We start from the raw sequence: 15,464 nt of genomic DNA, 5'->3' as shown, positions 1-15,464 counted from the left end.
TAATCTTTAATTTTTAAGTGAATGAAATAGTCACGCGAGCATTTTATTGAAATGCTTTCGGACAAATCTGAAAATGTTCTTATTCTAACCAAGCTTCAACTGTCATCTTACAACACACCCAATTCAAAACCGACTAATCAAAATCTGAGTGTTTGAAACAATTTAGTTTCCTTGTAATTAATATTTCCCAATGCTGTTTATTTTCAATTTGAAGGCAATGCTGCATTGTTGACGTGCATGGCTGAAGAAGCAAAGACGATGGATCCATTTGATGGGAATGGGAATTCGCCGCTTCATTCAGTCGTTAGGATGCCTAGACCACCGCAATTCAACACGCTGCCACAAGTAGTTGAAATGCTTTTAGAAATGGGTGTTTCAGCAGAATTGAGAGATAGATTTGGAAAGTTGGCTGTGCAATATGTTGATCAAAGTAAAGATCCTAAAGTATTTCAGCTACTGAATGAAAGAAGGGAAGGTAAGAGCTACCACTTACTTACTTAGGGGTAGAACCATAATGATATCCATCATACATCGGTTCCGATGTAAATAAATGAGCAAGTGAAAATGTGTTACGTTAGGTGATTAGATATTCGTATTCTTAGTTACACATGTGAAAAGAACATTCGTTATCTAGTTCTAACAAAACATTTTTATACATCCTTCCACCTCAAAGTACAACACGGGGATGTTATTTCATGTATAGTTTTATAGTGGAATCTGGAACTACAAAAATCCGAATTATGAGGATCTATTAATTCTAAATACGGGCACATGTCAATAACACCAGGTCATTTATTCTTGACATATACTTGCAGATGATAAAGCTTGTCGTAATGACAAGGGGAAACCAACGCAAGACAATATGATTAGTGACACAAAGGAACAAGGACATGCCGCAGACTCAGAAAAGAGAAAGAAATGTACTAACCAGGAATTCAAATCGGACACAGAAGGATCAAATTCAAAAGCCCAGAATCAAACAAAGGAAGATAAAACCGCTTCTTCCAGCGCTGAAGTCCATGCTTCATCCAAAAATGATTTCAAACTTTTCCAACGTGAAGGCGATCGGATATTTAAAGAGGGAAGGTTCAAAGCTGCATTAGTATCGTTTGAGAATGCAAAGAAGCATATGAAACACGCCAAACAAATTGAATTGATGCATTTGTTCTGCAATATAGCAGATTGCTATCTTCACTTGGAACAATATAAAGACGTTTTAGAAGAGATTAAAAAATTCCAAACTGTTACTGAGAAATCATACCAGGTAGGTATTAGAACATCTGCAGGAGGTATTAACTGTAGCACTAGTATTGTATCGTACCTATTATGTGTCTGAAATTCTACTGTCATATGCCGTAATGTTGAAATAACAAAGAATTATTGGTTTCATGGCTGTAGACCTGCAACTCTTTGGTAAAAATGGAATAGACCAGAAAAAAGTGATGACAAAGAACAGCGATCAATTTCATAATTCCTATAAAGAATACAGAATTAAAAGTAGGGCAAACACGGACCCTTGGATACACCAGGGTTATGATATGGTGTTTAGGACGGGTAAGCATCCCCAGTCGACCGGTCATAACACCCGCCGTGAGTCCTATATTTTGATCAGGTAAACGAAGTAATTCGTTGTAAAAATTAGTATGCAGAGAAAGGCCTAACAATTGGTATGAAACACGTCAGACAGCATTACAGGTTGTAATTGTAAGTTAGTTAGTTATAGCGACCATAGCATTTACGAAGTACTGACTTTAAACGAGACTGTTCAAACCTCTGTAACATCAACGTATTTGTCTGTAGCTTACCTCTATTTAAAAACGGATCGTACACAAACACCCTTTTGCGTATGAAATCAGTTGAGAGACATAAACACAATATACAGGTGATAATGAAATATTGCTACATAATTTTGGGAAGTTGACGATCGAAAAGCTAAGTCAAATCTGTTTTATCCACGATGAAGCTGTTTATGTTTTCAATTTTCTGTATGTAAATACTGTCCGCTCAAACCATTTTCGAATCCGTTATCTGCATGCTCCTGGACATGTGCAGTGTGTGTCAAAATACTCTACATTGTTTTTTACAGACACCGCACATGTCCTCTATAAACCGCCGCAGTGGTCTAGACGTTAAAGAGTTCGCCCCGCATGTGGAAGGCCGGGGTTTGAATCTCGACAGGCCTAAATCGTTAAAACCGGTATTGACAATTCCATCGCCAAACGCTTGGCATCAGATGTGAATGTCACGGGCCCTCGTAGATGACCTTAAAAACGGATGTCCCGTGTCGCAGTAGGTGTGGCACGCTAAAGAACCCTCACTCCTCAATGACCGTTAGTGCCGTGCAAAGGCCTAAATTTGAAGCCCTTCACCGATCTCGGTGACGTCTCCATATGCATGAAAAAGAAGTTCTCGAGAGACGTTAAACAAGACACAATCAATCAATCAATCAATCAAAATACCTATAAAATGATACTGTCTTGAAACATCCGAAACCTAAAGTTTATAGACTCTAGTAGAGTTGATGAATCATTATTGACGTTTACACATACATGTACTATAATATCGTATAAAAGGCGAAAATAACAAACCGTGATCAATCTCGTAACTGTCACAAAGAATACAAAACAAAGAGTTGGGCAAACACGGATCCCTGGATATACCAGAGGTGGGATCAGGTGCCTAGGAGGAAGCATCTCCTGTCGACCGGTCACACCCGCCATGAGACCTTTGTCTTGATCGAATAGTAATTACATATTGTATATTAAGTGATAAAACACAAATATAATTGTTTTTGTTCATGTTTAGGCTCAAATGCGAATAGGGAAAGCCTATGCCGGTTTGGAGAAGCATAAAGCAGCCCTTTCACGATTTCGACGTGCCTGCCAACTCCTACATGGCTCATCACAAATAAATTATGAAGACCTTTTGTATGAAATTGCCATGAGCCATTCAAAATGTGGAGGTATGGATCGAAATGAATTCTTTATTTTTCTCATTTGTATTTAACGAAGATGTTTTTTTACATGAATTGGGTTGATATTAAAACAAAATGGAGAGTTTTAATGATAAACCGTGGTTTGACAGCAGTATGTTTGTCTTGTTTCAGAACGGGTATGCAAATTTTAATATGTTACATAATTATGCTCTTTTAAATTGCTGATTCTGCATAGATGTTATAACTCTCCAGAATTACTGAAGTGTGAAGGAGAAGTCGAGAATTTTATCGATTATTGTTCGAATCAAAATGTATCTCCCATCGTTAACTTTTCAACACTTCGACTTTTTCTCCAGAATCGCATAATCATCTTCAACCAAAATTGACACAAATTATCATAGAGTTTCACCTTGCTGACATGAAGGACCAAAAGGAAAATGATTTAGAAATATTAAAAATACGGTGATGATTCTTTTTAAAAAAAGCTTTCTTTCAAGAACTATTGAAAGAGGAAAGCCGAAACATGTACGAATATTTCCATTTATGACAATTCACGTTTCTTCAAACGATGACTCTCAATATCAGAAGACTGTCATATGATAATGTATTTTAAGTGGGACATTTTTTAATGAACAAAAAAGGTACAATTTGTAAACTTTAATTGTAAGAATTCACATTTAGTGTACATATAATGACCCCTCAGGCCGGAGGATGGGGGGGGGGGGTGTATAGAAATTCAAAGTTTTACTGAGGAACATACAAGATCTTAAGAACAAAACGGGTACAATCTGTATGTAAGCATCCGGAATACACTGAAATTTGCTCATACGATTTGTATAAGAATTTTGAATTGCTCAAACATCGTAAGAACTACAAAAACCATTTCTTTTAAAACATGATCAGAAATCATTTTAAATCTAACGATACCAGTTATATAACCCGGAAGAGTTAATAAAACAAATGGGGGTACACATGGGCAGTGAATGTAGTATTCGAGTTGTTAGGTTATGTCATAATATAACAAGTATCACTGGAGATCATGAGCGAACAGATCCTTTCATTTCTTGGAGGGAAATGTACGTTTTACGTATCATCAAACACATGTAGATTGAATTACTCCTTGTTTGCATTTGCTGTTATCGACATGTGTTTATTTTAGAGAAGTTTGAATCTAATATTTTATAACAGAATTTGAAAACTCCTCAATTCGAAACATAAGGGGTTTTCGCAAATATGACTGGATAAAGACAGTCTACAGACTTATTGAGAAGAACGAATGGATTCCAGCAGAGCAGCTCTTTATGGATTTGTCCGGCTGGTCAGAAAAATACGTGGATTCGTTTGATTTGAAAATACTATGTAACATTAACAAAGTACAGGAACATGGCTGGGTGGTATATTTTATACTGGAGTTGTTGAATAATGGAAGTGACTACCATAGCCTCTATATAGAAAAGGGGGAATCCTTCCTTCACGCCTGCATCAGATTAACATTGGCAACTGGTATGTACAAAATATACATTTACACGTATAATCAAATATGTGAACAATGAAACACGATGAGTTTGATGTATATAGATTTTAATGTTTCGTTTGCTTACATTTTTTTTTACCCCGAGATGGGAGTGGGCGTCAAATACTGCTTTTTAGCTCGCCTGAGCATTTTTATCAAATTTCATGTATTATGGAGTTGTCTGCAGTCGCCTCTGAAAATTTTGCATGTTCTCAAACATCAAATTTCCACTTCGTATAAAGAATCTTTAGGTAATGAGAATTCTAATAGTGTTGGCCATATTTTCTTATCAAAACCACTGGACCAGAAAAATCGTAACTTGCATGAAAATAACAAGGTTTAAAGTTTTCAAGTTTTACTATGAAATATGTAGGGTTAACATCTAGAAGGGAACAAGTGTACATGTTGGCAAATATCTCCATGTCGTGTAGATTGTTCTCTACAGAATTCCTTCTCAAATCTTTACTTTATATCCACAATCGTAGACTTTGGAATATTCAACAAGTCTGACACATATCTGATTGTTTTCCCTTCTAGTAATTTCCATACTATTTCTTATACCTAAATGCTGAGTTCACTTCTTTTTCGTCCCATCTCACTTCCCCGTGTTTAAAAGATTGTAAACAAAGCAGACGACATCAAAGTCACATTTTTTCATATGACACGTGATGCTACTCTTAAAAATAACAACGGAAATAAATCGGCTTCTATATAATGACTTTAGTCATAGCAAAACATTTCTGATACATACCGCCAATGTAAACACGCCACTATCTTATCCGAATACTTACTGCATCACTCTGTAGTTTCAAATACAGCTTTTTTAAAACACTTCTTTCCGAAACGATCGGAGTGTTGACAGCGTAACCATCTTATTAGCATAGTAAGTGCTATTTTACAACAATTTTTGGACCTGTGTATCACTTACTAGCTATTATGTTTTACACATGATATAGTATCCAAATTTAGTCTGGAGTTTCTTATTCCTATATCTACAGTCGATGAACTGGATGTCCAAACTTGCCGACACTATTCTGTTCTTTTCTATCCGACGACATGAAAAGAATGCATGCTTATGCATACATTGTACAAATAAGGCCAACCGAAGATGTCGGGGAATAAAATTAGTCAACAAAGAAATAAAATTAGTTAACAAAGAAACAAAATTAGTCAACAAAGAAATAAAATGTGTACATTTTCCTGTCACCTGGAATGAAATCAAATAAAGCTGCATCAGCTATTAAATATCGTAATTATTTTTATATTAACCATGTTAGTTTTGAAACAACCAAAAATCTTATTAAAATACGTATGTATGTGAATATTTGTATAGAAAGTGAATTTTAACTTAATTTCATTTAGATTGGATTACGGTCAGCGTGATGGTCACATTTCTAGGTCTCTCTCTCACAAGCATTGATTGATGAGACTGAACTGTGCGGCACGAATTATTTTGAATTGGTCTAAAGCTTACATGTATGAAGTATAGAACTTCCGATGTTTGAGTAACGACATTTATCAATTTTAATTTAAAGATTAAAGCTGACATGAATTAATAAATACGTACACATTTCTCATCTCATCCGCCATATTTCTCCCAGGTGGCCTAATTTACTCTACCCGTATATAACCCAAATCTGATTGTCACACCTGGGTGATTTTTCTAGGTGGACTCGACCAGTGCACATCTCCGATAGTAATATATAGGGAATGAGAAATAAATAAAAATAAAATTTGAAAACATCATGTTTTGCTCAAAATTACAAAATATTTATTGTATACCAATGAAACATTCTGAAAGTTTAGATAATTTAGACAAAAATGCAAAAAAAGCTTTTCTTGCATACTTGGAAGTGCATGCAAGTATTTGCAGTTTTTATGAAATAAAAGCGGAGAAATCATTTGCCAATTACATACTAATAGAATGGAATAACCAAAGAGCATAAAATATTTCATTCATATAAATTCTTGCAAAATACAGGTGCATGCCATATGCATGATATGTAATGCACATGACATATTCGCCAAAAAAATAAACAAAACCGTATCAAATGTGGACATCTATTCAACAGGTATTGGAGATGTGCACTTACCGAAAATATTAGATTCTCTTTATCTGATAAATCCACGAAACAAAATGATAAAACTCCATTTGTATCTCGTTAGAACTTTACAACACGTTGTCATTCCATTATACAGACTGCGACACACTTCACCCGTGCCAAATAGGGTGTCTTCAATCAGGGGAAATGTCAGAGTCGAAAATTTTTCCTCTATTGAATGCTTGCAGTTTATAGAAATCGGGAATCTAATCATGCACGTACATATACACTGAGCATCTGGTTGGATAAATTGCGTGCACAATTCAAAATTTATCGATGATCATATACAAACTTGGATAAATATACATCTGTATGAAAATACGGGCATTACATTTGCAATCCAGAATAAACAGGTGATTACACAGACACATGTAAAAGGAAATATATTGTATAAATGAAAATATAGTATATTGTCTCTTTGGGAACCACATAACTTTTTACGGTCTCTGCATGTACTATTATAAATTCATTGATTGAACAGGAGAGAGAAAGAGAGAGAGAGATAATTTGCATATACAGCACTGTACGAGAGTATGGGATGAGAGAGAGAGAGAGAGAGAGAGAGAGAGAGAGAGAGACCCCGTCCTACTTCGATGTACAATATATCATTTCACAAAAGGAAAGAAAATTGATCACTAATATAAGTGTACGTTTACAAGCATTTAAAGTTTCCAGCTATTTCAAAAATTTTATTGACAATATATTGGAAACTTACAGGAGTTGATGCTTATAATTGAATTGATTACAAATTAAAAAAAAACACATTAGTTTGAACTGTGCATGTAGAAAATATTGATTTTGTATGTTAGAATAACGGAAAAAGTAGATTGTCAAAAGAGTGGGGAGAGCAGACCAGTTTCCCTTTCCATCTGAACCCCCTATATACGTGGGTGATATAAAATTTACACAAATTCAATTCGTGTTGAAAGAAAGGTGCATATATACATTTCATTAAATCCCAAAGGAGCTCGAATTTATGTGTTCCCCTATTAATTATTTTGTATGCAAGATTCGTTCTCGAAAATGTACAAACATTCTTTCAGTCAGAGCAGAAATGAATTCATTTTAAAGCACATCTAGTTTGAATGTAAATGTTGGGTTCTTTCTTTTAATTTCATCAGACTCATTAGACCCCCCCCACCCCCCCCGAACTATGCAGCTTTGTTTATATTGATATCTAAATTGCTAGGCCTATATGAATCCGGATATAAATTATATAATGCTTTTTTTTTCGTGATCAATTAGATATTGACACTACTTATCAAAAAAGAAAATGTTTATACCCTTACCTTTTGCAATTCCTACTTATACATTATAATAGTATATTGACATTGCATCATATCAAATAAAACCTCAACACGAATTTTTAATGATTTATGAATACTACAGTGTATCATCTTATCGAATACATTTGAATTTAGAATTTCGACGTACAGCGCTATGCCTATTTTCAGAATACATATGTACATATCTATTGGGCCAGATCTATGAAATGAAAATATTTATGAATAAATCGCACTCAAGCCTGAAATTAATCATTATGACATGTTACAGAAACGTTAAAACACACATATACTACAGTCCTGTAACATGGCAATGCATGCATGCGATTTTTCTGAATACATGCATTTATGTATTCTTACGCTTAAAAATATCTTGGTCTCTATATGCATTTTGTTTTGTGATTTTGGTTTACCATTCCTTACACTGTGTAGATGCAGGACAACTTGGTAAAGAGTGCAATTCTACACCACACAATTAGTATACATGCATGTGTTGCAAAGTAAAATGTAATAACCATACATGTGTCGTCATTTTTTCATACAACAGGAAGAAAAAAAAGTGAAAAATTGGATTCTTCAAAATTTCTTGCCATTCAAAATAATTATTTAAAAACATCAACGAAAACAGCAATAAAATAAAACAAAAAACCCAAGCAAACCAAGATGTTTTGTCCGATGTTCAAATTCCTAATTCGGGGGTGTTTGTGTCTTTTACTTTGACTGCCCCAATACACTTCATTTTCCCCAATCGCTGGGGATGGGATGGGGTGGTTAGAGTCCCCTACTATGAGTGCCTCTTATTTTCTTAATTAGTGATGGTATGTGTCTTCTACTATTATATCAGAACTTTCAAGCTGGGGTCACCCAATATATCTTTTATTTACATTACAAAATCATGGATATTGTTATTAACGGTGGGGGACAGACCCTCTTGTCCCCTCCCCTTGATTCTATGTGCTTGATAACGACGCATAATACTATGATAATCTCAATTATTACATTTTGCATTAGTGCAATTCGCGTCGGGTTCAACGCAGAATGTAATAACGCAAAATGGCATAGATATATAAGATCTATTGAGCGCCAAATTAGCATAAAATGAAGTGATTGAAAATAACATTATTTAAAGATATGGTTAATTTTTAATTATTGCGTGCTTTAAATGGATCAAATAAATCTGTACAATCAATTAATGAGAGCAATATTGAGTTACTGTTCTCTTTTATTGAATTAACGATATCATTTGTCTTAATAAGAGCGCGATTATTACAAGTTCATCGTTTGGGTCTCTCTCTGTGTTTTTTTTTCTCTCTCTCCCCCATACACTCGTACAGTGTTGTATATGCAATTATATATGCATAAACAAGTTATGTACCTAAATGATTTCCTGATTCATACACTGACCAGTAAATCATACGATATACGGATTCATGCACAATACATGGATAATGCCTACATTGGCTATAGGTTATGCCTGTTGCCTAATCCTGTTGAGTTTCTCAATAAAATATGTTTTATGATCGGCAAGGGCTAAGTGTGTCGCAGTCTGTACAATGGACAATGGTATTTACTGTTGGAATACAAATGGAGTTTATCGTTTTGTTTCATGCATGGATTATGCAATTAAAGGGAGTTTTACGACTACTTAGAGTATTTTCGACAAGTGTACATGTAAATCTGCGGTCCTTTATATATATTACGAGTAGACCCAGGTAAATAGTCGTCCGCATTCGATGCGTTTTCATGGCGAACATACATGTCATGTGCATAAGTAGAGTAGTATTTATGTATTTGCATTTTGCTTGAAGTAAGTGTGAATGGTTATCATTTTGTACCATTTGCTTATTAGATTTTATCAATAGATAATAGATGAAATATTTCTCCGCGTTTATGTATAGTTTTGACATATTTACTGCAAATGTACTTACATTCACGTAAAGATAGGTCATTCTAAATTGATTTATCCAAAGCTTTTAGAATGATATATGATGTATTATATACTATTGTAATTTTGAGCACTGCATGATGTTCCAAAACGTGATTTCATTTCTTCTTGATGTCCTATAAATCAGTATCGGAGATGTACGTGCAACCTGTCGAAGCTACCCGCACATGTAAATGAAAGACACTGATGTGAAGTGAAGCGTAGCAAAACTCGTCCCCTTATATACCATGCGAACTCTGATACATATAACAATAGAACATTCATCTAATATGGCGGAGAAGCAGAGAAATGTGGCGGACACATAGAATTGTACTATATTTGTTAATTCATGTCAGCTTTAACGTATATATATATATATATATATATATATATATATATATATATATAATACCAAATACTCTGTTATTAAATCAAAGTTAAATGAAATATAGACAAACGCAAAGTCAACTGTAACTACACTGTCAACAGGGGACAATTTTAGAAACTCAAACAAAGATTAATATATGTACAATTACATTTTTTTAAAAATCTTAGTCTAAGTGTAACAGGCCCTGTATGTGTGGTAAGAACTAATACAATACAAGTACTCATCACCAACATATACATATATCGTACTGTGTAGATTGTAACGCATTTTATGGCTATTGTAGTATTAACTGAACTCGTATACATATATCATAGAGAAATACTGGGTAGTTTATGAAATATGTCTGGTCCTAGTATTGCAAAACACATACATGTATTGACAAAAACTTAAATGATATTTTGAATTGCTACAAGATTTTGGTCGTATGTAATTAATCACAACACTTATAAACAGTGCACCGATATTGGACTAGGTAGATATCACTCAAACATATCTGTTAACGACACTCACTATAAACCAATGCATACAACTTGTAGCTACTTAAGTAAACAAAGATTGGGGGGGGGGGGGATCACGCTGAAACATGCAAAACAGACACTACCCACAAGTGACCTTACACTGTGTTTATTGTATACATGTATGTACTGATATTGTGTCTGTGAAGATAATACTTGCAGCTTTGACAGGAGCAAGGCAGTAATGTATTTATTTGCTTCTTTGTATCTACTTTCAGTTGGCACCAAATAAATTTATATATGTATTTTACAAATAGGAACCCTAGACTTGTTTCAATATGTCATTCACCAAGCGATGAGAAACAATGAACTTGATACCCAGGATGCCCACGGAAATTCTGTTCTTCACCTTGCCGTAGACAAGAGGACAAAATGTATCCATTCTGAATTACAATACGATGTACTACAACAACTACTGCAAGCTGGTGTCAATCCACTTTTATTGAATAAGCAGAAAAAGCTTGCATCAAAATATGCACCAAAGGCATTGCCTCATCTCGCAAAGCTACTCAAGAAACATGGTACTTTACATTTTAACCGTTAAATAAATATTTATGATTCTGATTTTCAAAAAGAAAAAAAAGAAAAACTCAACAGACTGTTTTTTTCATTTATCTGCAGTTATCACATGTTTACTTCTTTATCCATTGGATATCACCCATTACATGTATTCTAATTATTACACTGTTTTCCTACGCCGCCTATGACGTCACAAATGTACATAAATTTTACATTGCTTGTTTACAAACAAAGAGAGCATAATTTCCAACAATATTGTTGTAAAGATTGATTAGAGTACATCACGAAAAGAATGACAGTTACAGCGGGAATCCTTCGGGACAAAATATTAAAAAAATCACAGTGCTTGCAAACATTAAGTTAAAAGTAAAGTGAACCTAGCATACATGTACATGAAACCAAATTATGCAATTAACTGGTCACAAAAATGTCCAATCAATCAACAGCTACAGCAGTTGAAAGGAAATTCCACACACAAATATTTCGACATTTCTTTCAAAATCAACAGCTTCACAACAAATCGGATCCACCACTCAGTTTCAATTCAATGAAAATAATGCTGCCTTTCGAAACACATTAATTAACAGTGGAGCTACACATGCCTGTTAATGGTAACAGTTTTGTTGAATGTTATGTGGCTTTGAAGGTCAAACAGTACAAAATGTGAATGGAAAACCGGAGGGGTAACATGTGATCAACAGAGTCTCCCATGGTTTCTGGTTTGATATCATTTTTATCCAATTCGTGTGTTTTCTATCTCCTCGCCAATGCTCGGGGATAGAAAACACAAAACTTGCTGGATATAAATCATATCAAACCAGAAACCATGGGATATCTTAAATTTATTATATACTTTTTAGATTTATTTTCTTTACACTTGTTTATATATCATGCTTTTAATGATGTTTTCAATTGTGTACATGGTCCAGAGACTGACCGACAATGTGAGATGAAACAAAAAGAACAAGAATACCGACAACAGGAACAAATACTACGACAGCAAAGAGAGAAAGAGAAAAGAAAGCATTATGAACAAACAAGAATAAGGTACATGTATATGACAAATTATCCTTTAAGATTCTTGTGTCTTAATTCATAATTTTGTTGAATTTTAAAGAAAATATCCAAGAGCTTGCCAAACTCATAAAATTATTTGGCACTGTGAGTACAAATAACGCTAAGATTCCAATGATTTACTGAAATGGTGAATTATAAATTATATACAGTATATTTATGTTTTATACCTTCTTTACAATCAATAAAATATCATCCAAGAACAATGACTCTACAAACTTTAATTGCAATATGGTACAAATGATAACACATTTAACTCTGGACACGACAAGGTGTAGATTTCACGCACATCTTACATATATATTAGTAATCTTTAGAAATATGGAAATGCATATTTATGTAGCAATATTCCATCATCACCTGCATATGGTGTTGGTCTCTCAACTGATTCGATACGCAAGAGGTTGTTCTGCGTTTGGTCAGTTTTTAAATCGATGCAGACTACTGACGAACAAGTTGATGGTTCAAGGGTTTCAACAGTCTCGTTTAATGTCAGCATTTTGCAAATTCTATCGGCGTTTAACAATCTTGTTTGCCAATACAACCTATCATTGGGTCAAATGTTGTCTGACGTGTTTCATACGATTACTAGACCGTTCTTTGCACACTGATTTTGACTGCGGACAACTCTGTTTACCTGATCAAGATATAGGGCTCGCGGCGGTTGTGACCGGGCGACAGGAAATGTTTACTCCTCCTAGGCACCTGATCCCACCTTTGGTGTGTCCAGGGGTCCTTTTTTGCCCAACTCTCTATTTTGTATTGCTTATAGGAATTAAAAGATTGATCACTGTTCGTTATTCTCACCTTTCATGATATGGTAGAATTTATGTATATCTGACAGCTCCTGGCTAAATGCTCATGCTTGTTATGTAGAGTTAACGATATCATAAATCTCGAAATAATATAATACAGTGTTTGGCTTTTAATCGTATCCAAAGTCCAATATTATCTGAAACCATTATCGAAAAGTTGAATCAAAAATTTGTGAAGTTTTCCTATCTTTTTTCTTGTATAGGAATTGTACTCCAAACCTGTTTTATATTAATCTAACAATATTCCATTATCACCTGCACATGTCCCTTCTGAATCGATACGTGAGAGCATGTTTTGCGTATGATCATATTAAAGTAAGGCAGGGTACTAGCGAAATAAGGTCTGGGATTTCAATAGAATTGTTTTGCATCAATGTTTCGCAAAATATATGGTTTTCATAATAATATTGTTTGGAATTACAGCCATTCATTGGGTCGAATGTTATGTTTCTCAAACAAAATTTTGGCCATTTTGTCATTATAATGATTTAACTACGAATACTCTATACCTGACCAAGACAGCTATCTCAATGTTGTTGTGTCGGTCACAATGCATGAGATGTTTACTCCTCATAGGCACCTGATCCCACCTCTGGTGTTTCCAGGAGTTAGTGTTAATTTGCCTTGTTCTCGATTTTGTATATCGTAGGATTTATGACATTGATTGCTGTCCTTTGACATCACCTTTTGCATAGTAATTAAAAACATACAAACTTTGCTTAGATACAAAATTAACCTGAGCTCTGAGCTTATGAAAAGTAAAAAAAAAAAATAATAAGGATTGCCATTTACAGTGTGATATTTTCTTAAAACACTTTTAATCTTGGATAGAGTTAGTAGCAGATATGTAGCTCTATGGGAAAATATTGGGACAAACAAGAGAGCTACAGATAACCAGTCACTGGTGGACAGTCAATTTGAACCCCGTTGCTATTTATATTTATACCTAATATCGAATACGAGGTATCTATTCGATTTCCATCTATCATAAACGCGAATAATTAATATAAATAAAACATGTATAGTTTCTCTAGACGTAAAATAAACTCCTATGTGTTGTAAATATCATGAAAGCTTAGTCTGGTCCCTTACAATTCATTTCAATAACGAGGTTATTAGACAATATGCCGGGAATGGGGACCAGACTAATGAAGGTCGTGGATTTAGTTGTTCAGACTTATTCAAACAATTATTGTTTTAACCGAACTGAGATTATTTCATCCAATTTATTCAACTAAAATATAGCTGAGGCTATTAGCTCAGTAAGAAAAGGAACCGATTCGAATTGACTGTCCACCTAACATGGCTACGTCAACAAACGAAATAATTTGAAGCTGTGACTTTGCTGGTTATATGGGACTTTAATGAATGTAATAGGGTGGTTTGGACACAATTATAACGAGATAATGTATAAGATTTTTAAATAATTTTTTTGAGACGGCAATGCAAGAAGGCCTCAACCATACGCAGATTTTTCTGTGCCGTAAATTGCAAGGGTGAATCTGTAGCTCACTGGTATATCCCAATATTTTCTCAGAGAGCTACAGTTCTGCAACTAGGATAGGCTATACCTTTCTATAAAGATGTAGTGTAACAGTTTATATCTAAGTTGGATTTTATCATTAAGATTATGATAGGAATTTAGTAATTCTAAAATTCAACGACTCTTCTATAGAGTTTCATCTCTGAAGTTTGTGTTTATATCAGTGTATTGTTAGTTATGGGATGCAGATAAAATGACCCAACCATACCCTTTTTTGTTCTTCTCACTATTGTACAGGACAGCAAAACTTCTGACTGCCGTGTCATAGATAAATGTCGCACAGTTCACTTTTGAAAATAAGAGTGGTATTGTGTGGTTAAGATTAATATTGATAGCGAAATGGGTAAATACTTTCAAGTCAATAAGGTCTGACTTGTCTAATTATGCATGATTCATAACTTGAGTGACTCATTCAGAGACTGGTACTTGAGCATAAGCTGTCTATCATTCATGTTTGCGGAATATTAACAACTGTACATCACTGGAACCACTACTACATGTACAATAAAATATTTAGATAACCTGCAATCTTTTTTGTTGCAATTCTGAGAAAACATATTTCTTTTCTTCTATCGACATAATGTCTGAAACATTATAAAATTTAAGGAAATTGCGCAGAAATGTTATAAAAATTTCGCGACGTTTGACGGGAGACCGCCATTTTATTGACTGATATCTAATGAACTTCATTTTAGACATATTTCAGGATTTTAAAGTATGGTAGACTCAAAAGTTGTCACTCTCTAGTTCACAGCTAATACTATTTGAATACCTGTAACAATGCAGAAATTGTTCCTTCAATCATTGTGCAAAATTGTGTCAACATAATGTAAATTTCTAATATAATCCTAGT

At 34.3% G+C, this 15,464-nt stretch overlaps 1 protein-coding gene across 1 annotated transcript in view; it reads left to right on the top strand.

The window, feature by feature from the left end:
* LOC125653294 (TPR and ankyrin repeat-containing protein 1-like) overlaps window positions 1-15,464 on the top strand; it is a 69,199-nt gene that overhangs the window by 14,494 nt on the left and 39,241 nt on the right. The window contains exons 12-17 of the mRNA XM_056144723.1: window positions 215-475; window positions 816-1,264; window positions 2,806-2,962; window positions 4,124-4,438; window positions 10,918-11,181; window positions 12,109-12,226. Coding sequence (XP_056000698.1) covers window positions 215-475; window positions 816-1,264; window positions 2,806-2,962; window positions 4,124-4,438; window positions 10,918-11,181; window positions 12,109-12,226 — 1,564 coding nt within the window. The remainder of the gene's footprint in view (window positions 1-214; window positions 476-815; window positions 1,265-2,805; window positions 2,963-4,123; window positions 4,439-10,917; window positions 11,182-12,108; window positions 12,227-15,464) is intronic.

Source organism: Ostrea edulis, chromosome 7 (assembly GCF_947568905.1).
Source record: "Ostrea edulis chromosome 7, xbOstEdul1.1, whole genome shotgun sequence".
NCBI classification, from domain to species: domain Eukaryota; kingdom Metazoa; phylum Mollusca; class Bivalvia; order Ostreida; family Ostreidae; genus Ostrea; species Ostrea edulis.
The sequence above is the reverse complement of the archived record's forward strand: the minus strand, read 5'-3'. Positions and strand labels throughout refer to the sequence as shown.